Source organism: Bison bison, unplaced genomic scaffold (assembly GCF_000754665.1).
Source record: "Bison bison bison isolate TAMUID 2011002044 unplaced genomic scaffold, Bison_UMD1.0 scf7180017864365, whole genome shotgun sequence".
Taxonomy (NCBI): Eukaryota; Metazoa; Chordata; class Mammalia; order Artiodactyla; family Bovidae; genus Bison; species Bison bison.
In genome coordinates, this window is record NW_011494937.1 from 702,884 (window position 1) to 719,404 (window position 16,521).

At 46.6% G+C, this 16,521-nt stretch overlaps 1 protein-coding gene and 1 pseudogene across 1 annotated transcript in view; one reads left to right on the plus strand and one right to left on the minus strand.

Moving 5' to 3' along the window:
* The window catches only part of ZNF333 (zinc finger protein 333), a 28,659-nt gene that overhangs the window by 3,241 nt on the left and 8,897 nt on the right, over positions 1–16,521 (minus strand). Inside the window, exons 3-10 of the mRNA XM_010855422.1 lie at positions 15,550–15,673; positions 14,478–14,579; positions 9,036–9,118; positions 7,699–7,878; positions 6,186–6,273; positions 1,379–1,467; positions 519–645; positions 1–97 (exon numbers count right to left, since the gene is read on the minus strand). Coding sequence (XP_010853724.1) covers positions 1–97; positions 519–645; positions 1,379–1,467; positions 6,186–6,273; positions 7,699–7,878; positions 9,036–9,118; positions 14,478–14,579; positions 15,550–15,673 — 890 coding nt within the window. The remainder of the gene's footprint in view (positions 98–518; positions 646–1,378; positions 1,468–6,185; positions 6,274–7,698; positions 7,879–9,035; positions 9,119–14,477; positions 14,580–15,549; positions 15,674–16,521) is intronic.
* LOC104999878 lies at positions 1,770–2,869 on the plus strand (annotated as a pseudogene).

Consider the following 16,521-nt stretch of genomic DNA (forward strand, 5'->3'; position numbering starts at 1 on the left):
CCTAAGTGGGCTCCTGGGAAGATCCCTCTCTCGGTGACGCACAGCTCTTCTCTTTGCTCCAAATGGGAAGACATCCTGGTTTTACAGAGTTGATCACCTGCTCATGGGAAAAGATACAGGGTGTGAGCAGACTGTGCCTGCCACGCAACTGGGGCTGATACTCTAAAGTCTTCAGGGTCAATGCAGATGGGAACAGCAAAAAGGGCACGCCTACATTCTGATGTAGGCTTCCTTCACAAAGGAACTAAAGTGCAAGCTCCCTCAATGGGTCCCGAAGAACAGTAGGGCTCTCTAATCCCCACAACCCAGGGCCTGGCTCAAGGAGGCACTTAAGGAGCCCAGGGAGAGCAGACAGGCCTTCATTTCCATAAGGAAGCCACAAGACCATAATGAGCACCATGAGGTGCTATCTCTTCACCGGTCTGTCTCTTCACCTCTGGATTCCCCAGACCAGCACAGTTCTGGGAACCCCCAGTGGCTGCAAGAATGTGTGCATGAAGCAGCAAGGCTGGCCTTACCCACAGAGGCCAGGTTCCTGTAGTTCTCCAGCATCACGTCTCTGTAGAGGCTTTTCTGGGCAGAGTCTAGAAACAGCCATTCTTCCGGTGTGAACAGCACAGCCACATCCGCGAAGGTGACTGGCTCCTAAAATGTACATTCAGGGGTTCAGCCAGAGGCCAGCGCCCCCAGGACTCGAGAGGACAGTGAGGGGCTTGCAGGCCTGGGGAAGGGAGACTCCCACACACAGGATGTTCAGATATGGTTCTAAGGTCCCTCAGCTCAGGCCTCAGAACTGGAACTTTTCTCCATCTATTCTTCCCTCCAAAAATGAGAGCATCCCGAAGTGTGGCAGCCAAGGACCTCAACTTCATGACATGACTTAGCTACTAACAACTAGCCAGGACTTCCCTGGTGGCATAGTGGGTAAAAATCTGCCTGCCAATGCAGGGGACACAGGTTCAATTCCTGGTCCAAGAAGATCCCACATGCCACAGGGTGACTAAGCCCACGTGCCACAACTACTGAAGCCCATGCACCCAGAGCCCATGCGCCACAAGAAGAGAAGCCAGTGCAATGAGAAGCCCGTGCACTGCAACGAAGAGTGGCCCTTGCTCGCTGCAACTAGAGAAAGCCTGAGCGCAGCTACAAAGACCCAGTGCAGGCAAAAATAAATAAATGATTTAAAATAAAACAACAACTAGCCTGGAAATCCTTGCCCCTAACCCCAGGGTCCAGCAAGTGAAGTCACTGCTCACCCACCACTAGAGGCCCAGTGCCTGGAAGCCTAGACACCAGCCCTGTGGGATTGAAAAGCTCCCAGACACGGGGAGGGGACAAGGAGGCAAAGCAGCAAGAAGAGCAAGGACTTCTTGCTTACCTGTGGATAGGTGGTCAGTCCCCCAGGAGTCATGGCTTCTTCTTCTATGCTCCCCTTCTGGAGCCAGGCAGGGCCTTGAGCGGACAGAGCTGCAGGAGAATAGGAGAGCCATGAGGGTCTCAGCAGCAGGGCTGAGGCTGCCCACCTTGACTGTGAGTGACCACAGGTGCACACACTCCCTTGGACAAACACACACACATGTACTGTACACTGAGACAAGCATGCACATACGCTTGCAAACACCCACAGCTACTTGGGCACGTGGGCACACTCACCCACACCAGTACACACACATGCATACACTACGTGCAGAGACACATACACAGAGACGCACCACACATACACAAGCACACATACAAACACACAGAAATATACAGAAACACACACAGCTCTTTCATCTCAGACACCAATATGCCATCCAGACTAAGGAAGACCCGAAAACTTAGGGGCCACATGAGCCACGCCCGCATAATGGGAAACACCCAGGAAGCTGAGCTAACACTGGTGGCCTGCTTCACCACAGGATCAACTTGGATGAATATCATGCAGGAGACTTTGGGAAAGTCGGTACAAGGCATTACCACTTAAAGAGGAACTAGAGCCTCTGTCCAACTGTCAAACTTGATAAACTGTTAACCTTGGTCGGTGAGAAGATCCAGATAAGTACTGTTGAGAACAAGACCGAAGCTGTCCCTATCACTGATGTGGTGTGATCAGAAAGATCTGGGGGAAAAAAAACTCCCAAAGCAGCCTGTCATCATGAAGGCCAAATTCTACAGCAGAAGATCTGAGAAGAAGACTATGGGTGTGGGAGGGGCTTGCAGAGAAGGAAATGGCAACTCACTTTAGTATTCTTGCCTGGGAAATCCCAGAGACAGAGGAGCCTGGCGGGCTACAGTCCATAAGGTCAAAAGGGGTTGGACAGGACTTAGCAACTGAACACCACCACACCAGCTTGAAGCCACATGGTGGGAAATTCATTAAATGTCATCAAATGCTTCCGCATGGAACTCTGTTCAATGTTATGTGGCAGCCCAGATGGGAGGGGAGTTTGGGGGAGAATAGATACATGTATACATATGGCTGAGTCCTATATGTATATGACTCAGCTTCACTGTTCACCTGAAACTATCACAACATCATTAACTGTCTATACCCCAATAAAAACTAAAACGTTTTTATTTTTAATGTTAACGAGTACTTTAAAAAAAAGAAAAGAAACACACACACATTTCCTCCATTCCAAATTTCTGAAGCCACAGTCTCGATTCACCAACAGACTCTGAAGTTTCTAAAGCACTCCTTTCTCCCCCTTGACTCAGCCCTGGGTCAGCCGTTCCTCCCTGACTGCAGGGCCCCTTCCTCTGTCCTGACTCTGCAGGGTTGGTACCGCCCAGGACTTACCACAAGCCAAGCACAGAGAAACCACCACTTCCCTGGGAGCCTGCCTGAGAAGGAAGTGTCCTTCCCTTCCTGTCTTCAGATCGATAACATTCCTCCCCCACACCAGGCTCCTCACTCTGGCCTGCCACAGAGGAGAAGTGATGCCCGCCATCCCATCTCCCTATACCCCCACTTCCTCTCTCAGTGGGACTTTTCCCTCAGTCATTAAATCTGAACCATGTCCAATCCTGATCCCATGTTATCAGTTTCCCAGGGCAGCTATTAAAAAAATAATAATAATACCACAACTGGGTGGCTTAGAACAACAGAATTGTATTCTCTCAGGGTTCTGGCAGCCAGAAGTCCAGGATCAAGCCGTCAGCGGGGCCAAACTCCCTCTGAAACTCCGGCTGAGTCATTCCTTGCCTTTTCTTGGCTTAAGGTTGTTGTCGTTATCCTTTAGTCGTATCTGACTCTTTGCAACCCCATGGACTGCAGCATACCAAGTTCCCCTGTCCTTCACTACCTCCCGGAGTTTGCTCAGACTCATGTCCATTGAGTTGGTGATGCCATCCAACCATCTCATCTTCTGTCATCCCCTTCTCTTCCTGCTCTCAATCGTTCCCGGCATCAGGGTCTTTTCCAGTGAGTCAGCTCTTTGCATCAGGTGGCCAAAGTATTGGAGCAACAGCTTCAGCATCAGTCCTTCCAGTGAATATTCAGGACTGATTTCCTTTAGGGTTGACTGGTTTGATCTCCGTGCAGTTGAAGGGACTCTCAAGAGTCTCCTCCAGCACCACAATTCAAAAGCATCAATTCTTTGGCACTCAACTTTCTTTATGGTCCAACTCTCACATCCATACATGACCACTGGAAAAACTTTGGCTTCTGGTAGTGAAGGTCAATCCTGGGCTTATAACTGTGTCCCTCAAATCACTGCCTCTGTTGTCATGTGACCTTCTCCCCCACGTGTCTCTGTTTTCACAAGGCATCTTCCCCTTCTTAAAATGGCACAATTCATATGGGATTAGGGTCACGACCTCATCTTAACCTGATGTCATCTGCAAAGACCCTATTTCCAAACAAGGTCACGTTCACAGGTAACAAGGGTTAGAACTTCAATATAGTCTGGTGGGAGGGGGGCCCACAATACAGCTCTAATACTCCACCTTTCCCTCTGGCTACTGTTTTATCTCTTTGTTCCCCATCATGGGCAATCTTTGTACTCATTCCCTCACCTTGTATTCAGTTCCAAAACACTACCATTCAACAACCAGCACCTCACTAGGGTCCCCTGTGACCTCCATCTACAGGGAGGATCTAGTAGAAATGTTCAGTCATCCAATCCCTCTATCTTAAAACCCACCACCCCAGGCTTCGGAGGGCTTCCCTGGTGGCTCAATTGGTAAAGAATATGCCTGCAATGGGGGAGACCTGAGTCAGGAAGATCTCCCTGGAGAAGAAAATGGCAACCCACTCTAGTATTCTTGCCTGAAAAATCCCATGTACAGAGCCTGGCAGGCTACAGTCCCTGGGGTCACAAAGAGTCGGACCTGAATGAGTAACTAAACACTTCCACTTTGCCAGGCTTCGGCACCTAACTCCCAGCCTCCTCCTCCACTCCTGTTCAAGTTCCTGCCCCATCACTTGCTGGTGTCCCACAGGGATGCCAGCATGCTTCTCCTGCATTGGCAGGTGGGTTCTTTAATGCTGAGCCACCAGGGAAGCCCCCAGTTCCCCCCCATAAGTGCCCCAAATTGGTAAATGAATGTATACATAACCCACCAAACTATCTCAACTTGACCTCCTGAATACATTTTACATAGTTCCATGCTTCCCTACTGTGCAGACAAAAGTTAACATAGCCCTCCTGACTGCTCTCCTTAGCAAGGCCAGCTGGCAAGGCTGGCCCTTAGCTGGCCGCACAGCATGTGGGATCTTAGTTCCCCAACCAGGGATTGAACCCATGCGCCCTACATTGGAAGCATGGGGTCTTAACCACTGGACCACCAGGGAAGTCCCAGAACTTGGATTTCGAGACAGTTCCCCTGACCCTAACTGATAAGAGGGGCTCACTCTGCTTAAACTGTCTGTACAAATAACGCAGTCCATGTTGGATGCCTGCTTTCTTTCCAGAAGCCTGGAGTTTAGATATGTGCTGGGCAGATGGTGCCTACATGACCAGCCCCCAGGGAAAACCCTGGGCTCTGAGTCTATAATGAACCTCGGTGTAAATTTCACTGTGCACGTGTTGTCACAACTTGCTGCTGAAGGAATTAAGCGTGTCCTGTGTGACTCCACTGGGAGAGGACTCCGAAAGCTTGTGCCTGGGTTCCTCCAGGCATCACCCCAAAAGCCTTTTCCCTTTGCTGGTTTTGCTTTGCATTCCTTCACTGGACTAAATCAGAGCCATGAGTACAACTGTAGCTGAGTTTGGGGCGTGGCCTTAGGGACCCCTGACACGCCTACCCCATACTCACTCCCCAGACTGCAAGGCCCCAGGGGGAAGGTGTCAGGGGTTTGTCTGCAATTGCTTCCCAGTGTCCTTCTCACCACAGGATGACAGTCTAGAGCCCTTCCAGGGTAATTTAAGAGCAAAGAGTACTCCAAGTACTCCACGAGTACTTTATAGCACAGATGGCCAAAAAGCACGTAAAAAGATGCTCAGCATCGCTGGTCATTAGAGACGTGCAGATCAAAACTGCAGTGAAGTTATCACCTTGTACCTGTCAGAATGGCCATCATCAAAAAATCTACAAACAATAAATGCTGGACAGGGTGTGGAGAAAAGGGGACCCTCCTTCACTGTTGGTGGGAACGCAAATTGATACAGTCACTATGGAGAACAGTATGGAGGTGCCTTAAGAAACTAAAAATAGAACTACCATATGGCTCAGCAATCCCTCTCCTGGACATATACATGGAGAAAATCATAATTAAAAAAGATACATGCACTCCAACGTTCACTGCAGCACTTATTTACAATAGCCAGGATACCGAACCAACCTAAATGTCCATTGAGAGAGAAACGGATAAAGAAGACATATATACGATGGAATACTGTTTGTGCTACATTTTCAGACGTGTCCAACTTTTGCAACTCCACAGCCTGTGGCATGCCAGGCTCCTCTGTCCATGGGATACTCTAGGCTAGAATACTGGAGTGGGTTGTCATGCCCTCCTCCAGGGGATCTTCCCAATCCAGGGATCAAACCCACATCTCTTTTGTCTCCTGCATTGGCAGGCAGGTTCTTTACCACAAGTGCCACCTGGGGAGCCCATAAAAAATAAGATGACTTTATATATTCTCTCCCTAAGACAACGACTGCAGTCAGAAGAAAGGAAGGTGGATCCAAGTTCCCAGACACAACAGAACACAACACAGGAGGGCCCTCGGGCTGTAATTCCATCGGCTCTTACTCACCAGCACCCCCAGCCCTCCACAGTCTGGGGAGGCCCAGTGCAGGCTCCGGCGTGGCCACCCTCTGCATCTGCACAGCCACCTTCAGCCCCTGGACAAAGTGACAGGAACAGATTGTAGAGTCACAGCGTGGGTGGGATCCGCTCACACCTGTTCACCCAGACTGAACTGGTGTGACTGGCCCTGCTTTGGGAAACATGCTAAGAGGAGGGACAAGGCTCGTTCACCACGTCCAGGTTTACAACTCCTCAACACAAAGCTAATCAGTGTCATGGAATTTCAAGTCCAAGACAGGACAGACAGAGGGGGCCCGGGTAGGGAAGGCCTCATCTAAGCAGCCTCTGGGCAGGGTGGGGGGTTGATTCTGGGGCACAGAGAAGCAGTAGATGGCCAGTAGACTGAGGGGTGAGGCAGGAGGCATGGGTGGAGCCCTGCAAATGAGGGGGTGTTAGTAAACTATTCCCAAGGGGAAAATCCCTGCTGTGGGAGAAGGGACGGGAACCCTACTATACCAACGGCCACTCCCTCGGGAAAGGTGTATGAACCAACTTGTATATATTTTTTTTTAATTTCTATTTATGTTTAGCTGTGCTGGGTCTTCGTTGCTGCGCCTGGGCTTTCTCTAGTTCTGGTGTGCAGCACTCTCTAGTTGTGGTGAGGGGATTCTCACTATAGTGGCTTCTCTTTTTGCAGAAAACAGGCTCAATAGTTGTGGCTCTTAGGCTCTAGAGCTCGGGTTCAATAGTTGTGGTACACGGTCTTAGTTGCCCCGTGGCACATGGAATCTTTCTGGACCAGGGATCGAACCCGTGTGCCCTGCACTGGCAAGTGGATTCTTAAACCACTGGGCCACCAGGAAAGCCCCTGACTTGCTTTCTATAGGATGTCTCTGGCCTCCATGTCCAGCAGAAGGCTGGGTCGAGGAGAACTAACAGTGGCTCTGGGTAAGGTGGTGGCACCAGGGCCAGGAGGAGCAGTCAGAGGCAAGTTTATATTTTGGAGGAAAAGCTGGCAGGACTTGGTGAAGGTTGGGAAGCAAATGTGGCTGGTTCCTCAGGGCAGGTGATGGGTGGGAGACAGGGGAGAATAGGCCCCTTCTCCTCAGGGCAGGGCTCTAAGCACACCTTAAAGTATCCTTCTCTGTAACTCTCTCCACCTCAGAACCAAAACATAAGGCCCTGAGCCCAGAGCATGATTACCAGCCTGAACACTCTCCACACAGCCCTTGGGTCACAGGACCTGCTCATTCCTGCAGGTTTCCTGGCCATGGAAAGGATGGAAGGATTGAAGAAGGAAATCTGGACCCAGAGAGGCAAGACCTGGATCCTGGGTGCCACCCCCTCCCCCAGGACTGCCCTGGGCATGACATCACGCTGGGGATATTTACACTCAGTGCAGAAACACCAAGGCCTGTTCAGTAGTTCTCACCAGGAGCTAAGCTTGGGTCTCCAGCATGTTCCCAATTTCCTATTTAGTTGGCCTTCCATTCCTCCCTCCCTCCTGGCTCCCCACTTACAGACATATCCTGAACCTTGGGCCTTCTTGGCAGGGGCTGGGGCCCTCCTGGCAGACCACTTCCCAGGCCTACCGCATATTCAGAAGACTGCTGGAGAGCTGACCAGTCCTCTGGAGCTGGAGGCATCACCTCCTCTTCCATCTCAGACTTGATCTCTATCTTCAGGTCCAGCTCTGGCCCCTGGGAAAAGGAGTAGAGGGTGCTAAGCAGGAAGAGGTGGTATGGAGGCTGTCCTCACCCTAAGAGACCCAAAGTTTGGGAGTAGTACCATCAGAATTTGGGGTCCGTGGGACTTCCTTGGCGGTCCAGTGGCTAAGACTCTGCACTCCCAATGCAGTAGGCCTGGGTTCTATCCCTCGTCAGGGAACTAGATCCCACTTGTCACAACTAAAGTGTTAATTGCTCAGTCATGTCTGACTCTTTGAGACCCCACGGACTGTAGTACGCCAGGTTCCTCTACCCGTGATTCTCTAGGCAAGAACGCTGAAATGGGTTGCCATTCTCTGCTCCAGGGGGATCTTCCTGACCCAGGAATTGAACCTAGGTCGGTCCCACATTGCAGGCAGATTCTTTACTGTCTGAGCGACAGGGAAGCCCATGTCACAACTAAGACCCAGCCAAATTAATTAATTAAGAAAAGAATTTGGGCAATGCGGGTCTGGCAGTTTCAGACCTGGAAACTCCCCTACTTCACTGTGGGCACCAACCACCAAGGGTCTCTGAGGACCGACTGAACCAGGGACCTGGACGCCCACACCTGACCCTTTTCTGGTTCTGGGGGGCCCGTGGCTGGAGGGTAGACCACCAACCCTCAGAGGCACTGCGAGATATTTTACTAGAAAGGTTTTTGCTTTGTTCCAGGCAGCACTGCACAGCTTGTGAGATATTCTTAATCCGACCAGGGATTAAACTTGAGACCCTGGCAGTGAAACTGCAGAGTCCTAACCACTAGCCTGCCAGGGGAGTCCCTAAAAAGGTTTTTATAGAAAAGTTGGGAGCATTTAGTTCTGAATAGGAACACACTGTTCTGTGTTTTCCTAGGTTCTATATCTGCCTACCTGGTATCTGTTAATCACAGGGCCACAGTTAGTTATCCACATCTCCCGTGACCCACAGCCCACACTCTGAACCGCCTCCTTTATGGAGTTCTCACACACCAAGCCAATACTCCCCCCACCCTAAATCACCCAAAATGGGTGCTCCCTCTAGATACTTCATGTCCTGGAGGAAACACCTTGGCTCAAGTGTCTGCCTGGCCCTGGTGTGCACATCCAACTCAGCTACTCCTCACCTTCTCCTATGAAAGGGAATGAAGAATCGTCCCACATGAATCTTACCATCTGCAAATTATAGGATGAGTTTTCTTCTGAAATATCCTGCAGAGAAGTAGGCTCTTTGGGTGTAAATTGAGATTCCCAGTCTAAAATGAATGGGGAAAAAAAAAATTACCTTATTTCAGAAAGAAGTCATAGTATGAAACTGACACACACCTTTTTTGTTTTTAATACTGACCCTAAACTTGGGACAATACTGAAAGGTAGAAGGTATCAATGAGCAAGGTATCAATGTGCTGTGTGCTCAGTCATGTCCAACTCTTTGTGACCCCATGGACCCCGCCAGGTTGCTCTGTCCATGGGATTCCTCAGGCAAGAATACTGGAGTGGGTTGCCATTTCCTCCTCCAGGGGATCTTCCCGATCCTTGAGAGTCTCTTGTGTCTCCTGCATTGGCAGGCGGATTCTTTACCACTGCAGTGAGCAAAGGGAGATTCTAAAGATTAGGGCTGTGTGTAGAGTTGGGCAGTGATGGGATGAGGTGGAAACCAGAGGCCTTTCCTGGTAAAAGAATTCATGGAGACTTCTTTTAATATTTATTTATTTTTGGCTGTGCTGGGTCTTCACTGCGGCATGCGGGATCTTTCGCTGCAGTGCGTGTGCCTCTCTAGTTGTGGTCCACAGGCACATGGGCTCTGTAGTTGCAGCTCAAGGGCTCTCCAGTTACGGCACTGGGGCTTAGTTGCCCTAGCTATGTGGGATCTCAGGTCCCTGACCATGTATGGAGCCCGCGTCTCATGCCCAGGAAGGTGGATTCTTAACCACTGGAAGTCCCCTCCATGGAGATTTAGACTGATATTGCCAAAAAGTGTGTTATCAGAGAAACAAGAAGCAATCAAACAAGAAATATACATAGAAATGTTCAATATAAAGATTAACTTGGTTATACCCCAATACAAAATAAAAAGTTTGAAGAAGAGAAAAAAAAAAAGACAAACTTGTGACTTTCCTGGTGGTCCAGTGGTTAAGGCTCCACACACCCAATGCAAGGGACCCGGGTTCAATCCCTGGTGAAGGAACTAAGATCCCATACACCACTGCAAGTAAAGACCCTTTGTGCTGCAACTAAGACCTGCCACAACCAAATAAATAAATAAATATTTTCAAATTAAAAAAAAAAAACTAAACAAAAAGTGTGTATATGACATGGAGAAATCAGAATCCTCACCCACCACTGGGGGAAAGGTAAATTAGTGTCCTTAATCTCAAAAGAGGGCAACAGAGGATCAGACAGTTGGATGGCATCACCAAAACCACAGACATGGACTTGGGCAAACTCTGGGAGATGGTGAAGGACAGAGAAGCCTGGCATGCTACAGTCCATGGGGTCACAAAGAGTTGGACATGGTTTGGCGACTAAACAAGAACAACAAATCTCAAAAGCAGTTTGACTGAAATTGAAGCTGTGATCAAAAATCTCCCAAAAAACAAAAGCCCATGACCAGATGGCTTCACAGAATTCTATCAAACATTTAGAGAAGAGATAATGGCTGTCCTTCTAAAACTCTTTCAAAAAACTACAGAGGAAAGAACATTTCCAAACTCATTCTACGAGGCCACCATCACCCTGATACCAAAACTAGACAAAGACAACATAAAAAAAAGAAAACTACAGGCCAATGTCACTGATGAACATAGATGCAAAAATCCTCAACAAAATTTTAGCAAACAGAATTCAGCAACACATCAAAAAGACAAACTTGTGACTTCCCTGGTCAAGTTGGGTTTATTCCAAGAATGCAAGGATTCTTCAATATATGCAAATCAATCAATGTGATACACCATATTAACAAATTGAAAGATAAAACCATATGATCATCTCAATAGATGCAGAAAAAGCCTTTGACAAAATTCAGCACCCATTTATGATTAAAACTCTTCAAAAAATGGGCACAGAAGGAACCTACTTCAACATAGTAAAGGTCATATATGATAAGCCTACAGCAAACATTATTCTCCATGGTGAAAAACTGAAAGCATTTACTCTAAGATCAGGAACAAAACAAGGGTGTCCACTTTCACCACTATTATTCAACATAGTTCTGGAAGTCCCAGCTACAGCAATCAGAAAAGAAAAAGAAATAAGAGGAATCCAGATCAGAAAAGAAGAAGTAAAGCTCTCACTGTTTGCAGATGACATGATACTGTACGCAGAAAACCCTAAAGATAGTATCAGAAAATTACTAGAGCTAATCAGTGAATTTAGCAAAGTTGGAGGATACAAAATCAATGTACAGAAATCACTTGCATTTCTATATACTAACAACGAAAAATCAGAGAAATTAAGGAATCAATCCCATTTACCATTGCAACAAGAAGAATTAAAAATCTAGGAATAAACTTACCTAAGGAAACAAAAGAACTGTACACAGAAAATTATAAGACACTGATGAAAGAAATCAAAGACAACATAAACAGATGGAGAGATATTCTATGTTCCTGGGTAGGAAGAATCAATATTGTGAAAATGACTCTATTACCACATGCAATCTACAGATTCAATGTGATCCCTATCAAACTACCAATGGCCTTTTTCACAGAACTAGAACAAAAAATTTCACAATTCATATGGAAACACAAAAGACACCAAACAGCCAAAGCAGTCTTGAGAAAGAAGAATGGAGCTGGAGAAATCAACCTTCCTGACTTCAGATTATACTATAAAGCTACAGTCATCAAGACAGTGTGCTACTGGCACAAAAACAGAAATATAGACCAATGGAATGAGATAGAAAGCCCAAAAATAAACCCATGCACCTACTGGTACCTTATTTTTGACAAAGGAGGCAAGAATATACAATGGGGCAAAGATAGCCTCTTCAATAAACAGTGCTGGGAAAACTGGACAGCTACATGTAAAAGAATGAAATTAGAACACTTCCTAACACCACACAAAGATAAACTCAAAATGGATGAAAGACCTAAGTAAGACCAGAAAGTATAAAACCCTTAGAGGAAAACATAGGCAGAACACTCTCTTGACATAAAGTAAGATCCTCCATGACCCACCTCCGAGAGTAATGGAAATAAAAACAAGAGTAAACAAGTAGGACTTGATTAAACTTAAAAGCTTTTGCACAGCAAAAGAACTTATAAGCAAGGTGAAAAGACAACCCTCAGAATGGGGAAAATAATAGCAAATGAAAGAACTGACAAAGGATTAATTTCCAAAATATATAAGCAGCTCATACAACTCAATACCAGAAAAACAAACAATCCAATCAAAAAGTGGGAAAAATACCTAAACAGACATTTCTCCAAAGAAGACATACAGATGGCTAACAAACACATGAAAAGATGCTCAACATCACTCATTATTAGAGAAATGCAAACCAAACCACAATGAGATATCACCTCACACCAGTCAGAATGGCCATCAAAAAGTCTACAAACAATAAATGCTGGAGAAGGTGTGGAGAAAAGGGAACACTCTGTACTGCTGGTGGGAATGTAAATTGATACAGCCTCTATGAAAGATGGTAAGGAGATTCCTTAAAAAACTAGGAATAAAACCACCATATGATCCAGCAATCCCACTCTTAGGCATATACCCTGAGGAAACCAAAATCGAAAAAGACACATGTATCCCACTGTTCATTGCAGCACTAATTACAATAGCTAGAACATGAAGCAACCTAGATGTCCATCGACAGATGAATGGATAAAGAACTTGTGGTACATATACACAATGGAAAATTACTCAACCATAAAAAGGAACTCATTTGAGTCAGTTCTGATGAGGTGGATGGACCTAGAATCTATTATACAGAGTGAAGTAGGTCAGAAAGAGAAAGATAAATATCATATTCTAATGCACATATATGCAATCTAGAAAATGGTACTGAATAATTTATTTACAGGGCAGCAATGGAGAAACAGACATAGAGAACAATCTTATGGACATGGGGAGAGGGAAGGAGCGGGTGAGATGCATGGAAAGAGTAACATGGAAACTTACATTACCATATGTAAAATAGATAGCCAACAGGAATTTGCTGTATGGCTCAGGAAACTCAAACAGGGGCTCTGTATCAACCTAGAGGGGTGGGTTGGGGAGGGAGATGGGAGGGAGGTTCAAAAGGGAGGGGATACATGTATACCTATGGCTGATTCATGCTGAGGTTTGACAGAAAACAACAAAATTCTGTAAAGCAATTATCCTTCAATAAAAAAATAAATTAAAAAGAAAAAATAAATTTTTTAAAGCAATTTGGCAGTTCTTCAGAAAGTTTAACAAAATGACCCAGCAATTCCACACCTAAGTGGAATTCTCACACTCAAGGCAAACGAAAACACATCCACAAAACTTCTTGCACACAAATATTCAGAGTAGCACTACTCACAGTCACCAAAAGTAAAAACCAACACCCACCACCTGATGAATGGATCAACAGAATGTGGTCCTTCCACAAGGAGGACGGCCATTCGGCCTTAAAATGCAATGAAGCCTCTCATGCTATGACATGAAGGAGCCTCAAAAAACACGATGCTGAGTGAAAGAAGACAGATACGGATGTATGAGTCCATCTGTATGAAATGTCCAGGACAGGCAAATCCACAGAGACAGAAGGTGGATTAGCGGTTGCTGGGGGCTGCGGGAGGAGGGATGGGAAGTGACCGCTAATCAGTACAGGGTTTCTTTTTGAGGTGATGGAAGTGTTCCAGAGCTGGATAGTGGTGATGGTTGCACAACTTTGTGAACATACTAAAAACCGGTGAACTGTACACTTTAAAAGGGTGAAGTTTACAGTGTGTGAATATCTCAATTAAAAAAAAAAAAAAAGACAAGTTGATTTGCAGGGCAGGAATAGAGACACAGATATAGAGAACAGACTTGTGTACACAGCAGGGGAAGGAGAGGGTGGGATGAATTGAGAGAGGAGCACTGAAACATATACACTACCGTATGTAAAACAGATAGCTACTGGGAAGTTCTGTGTAACACAGGGAGCTCAACCAGTGCTCTGCGACAACCTAGAGTGGTGGGATGGGGTCGGGGGGTGGGAGGGAGCTTCAAGAGAGAGCAGGTGTGTGTATACTTGTGGCTGATTCATTTGTGGAAGAGCAGAAGCCAACACAACACTAAAGCGATTATCCTCCAATTTTAAAAACAGTATACACTTTAAAAAAAAAAAAAAAAAAACCTTAAAAAAAAGAAACTGAAACAGATCTTTTTTAAATTTTTTTAACTTATTTTTAATTGGAGGATAACGGCTTTACAATGTTGTGCTGGTTTCTGCCATACATCAACGTGAATCTGAAACCAACAATTAGAGGAGAGTTAGAAAGTGAAAAAGAGAAGTTAAAGGAACTCACCCCAAACAGTCTTATTTCCCCTCAGAATACAGAATCTTACAAATACTCTCAAATGGACACTTCCCAGCAGCACCCACCCCTCAACGTCAGTCTGGGTGGGTCACGACACCCTCTGCCCCCGGGTACTTACCCACACCCGTGGCACAGAGAACACCGTGCTCTGCTGCTTTCAGCTCTTCTCTTGGCTCCACCTGGGAGACGAGACTGGCTTTGCATGGTGGAGTCCCTGCTGCTGGAGAAGGACATATGGGCCGAGGGAGGAAGGGCTTGCAGAGGAAAATAAATGCTTCCCCAGCCTGCCCACTCTCCACCTGGGCCTTAGCTCCTGAAGCCAAGCAAGTAGGCGGGGACCTAAGCAATCACATTCAATTTTTTTTTTAATGAATTCAATGAGGTTCCTTTACAAGGGCCCAAACCACAAACACTCTCCTCTCTGTCCTTCTGAACTGAGGTTCTCTACGTTCCAAGGCCAAACTCAAGGAGACCTATGCAGGTCCTGACCATGGAGAAAGTATTAGTCACTCAGACGTGTCCAACTCTTTGCAACCTCTATGAACTGTAGACCGCTAGGCTCCTCTGTAGTTTCTATGTCCATGGAATTCTCCAGGCAAGAATACTGAGTGGGTAGCCATTCCCTCCTCCAGAGGATCTTCCTGACCCAGTGACTGACCCTGAGTCTCCCATAATGCAGGCAGATTCTTTACCATCTGAGCCACCAGGGAAGCCCTGACTATAGACAGAATGAAGTCCACTCAATGCATGCAGCTGTTATCCTATGAAAGCCCATGAATGACAAACCTTCTGAAACCCACACTGCATCACTGTGGCCATGTGGTAAGCACTTAAAGGGCATTTGCAGGGCTTCCCCACCTACCAATGCAGGAGACGTGGTGGGTTCAATCTCCGGTCCAGGAAGATCACTCATGCTGTGGGGCCACTAAGCCCATGCACCACAACTACCGAGCCAGTGCTCTAGAGCCAGGGAGCCACAACTACTGAAGCCTGCTCATCCCAGAGCTTGTACTCCATAACAAGAGAAGTCGCTGCAGTGAGAAACCCGCGCACCGCAACCAGAGAGTAGGTCCCCCTCGCCCCAAGTAAAGAAAGACCCAGCACAGCCATAAATAAATAAATAAGTAATTTAAAAAAAAGAAAAAAAGAGCATCTGCATACAGGAAGAACCAGAGTAGCAAAAGCCTTACCCCTGGGCGCCGGGGTCCTGCAGTTGTCCTGCAGCACGTGTCTGCACAGGTTCCTCCCAGCATCGTCCAGCAACGTCCACTCCTGGATGAGCTCCATCGCCACATCCTCTAAGGTGACTGATTCCTAAGGCAGTGCATGTATTGCGGCTCAGCAAGGACCACCCCCACCATTCTACAGAATGAGGGTTTATCCCTTGGGGAAGGCAGACCCAGTGCGAGAATATTCAGTGTTCTCTGCAAAGCTGGGCTCAGCAAACCTGGCCTGCCTCCTGTTTGTCTAAATAAAGTTTTATTGGCACATGGCCACACCCATCTGTTCATCTCTGTGGCTGTCACTGTGCTACTAGGGCAGAACTGAAGAGTTGCTGGGACAGAGCTCATATGGCGTACCCAACCAAAAATAATTACTTTCTTTTAACATTTGAACAAATCTGAAAGTATAAGCATTGGCTCTCTGCTGCTCCAGTATCCAGTGATGACAGAGACTGTTCTCAGCTTTACTGAGTTTTTCCTGAACTCCTTATTCAAGGCATCAGAAGTTTGAGCTTGTTCTTTTCATTTTCATGAAGTCCCTAGGATGAGTCATTGTTTTATGCCTGTTAAAACTGGACTTCCACTGCATCTGAGAAACGTGATGGCCTTTTAATCTCGGAATTCTCTAGAACAGCACTGACTGGTAAAGCTCTCTGTCATGAATGGAATGTTCTATGCCTGCACTTTCCAAAAAAAGGCAGCCACCAGCACGTGTGGCTCCTGAGCACTTGAGAAATGTGGTTTGGTAACTGAGAAGCTGAGGTTTAAATTTTTTAATTTAATTAACCTTAATTAAATTAACCTTTTTAATTTAATTAACCTTAATTTTTAGAGCCACGTGTGTTTTCGGTAGGTCTCACAAGCGATGGCAGGGATGGCCGTGGAGTTCTGTGGCTGCCGGCTCAATCTGAGCCCCCTCACTGCCATTAGACTCCGGAA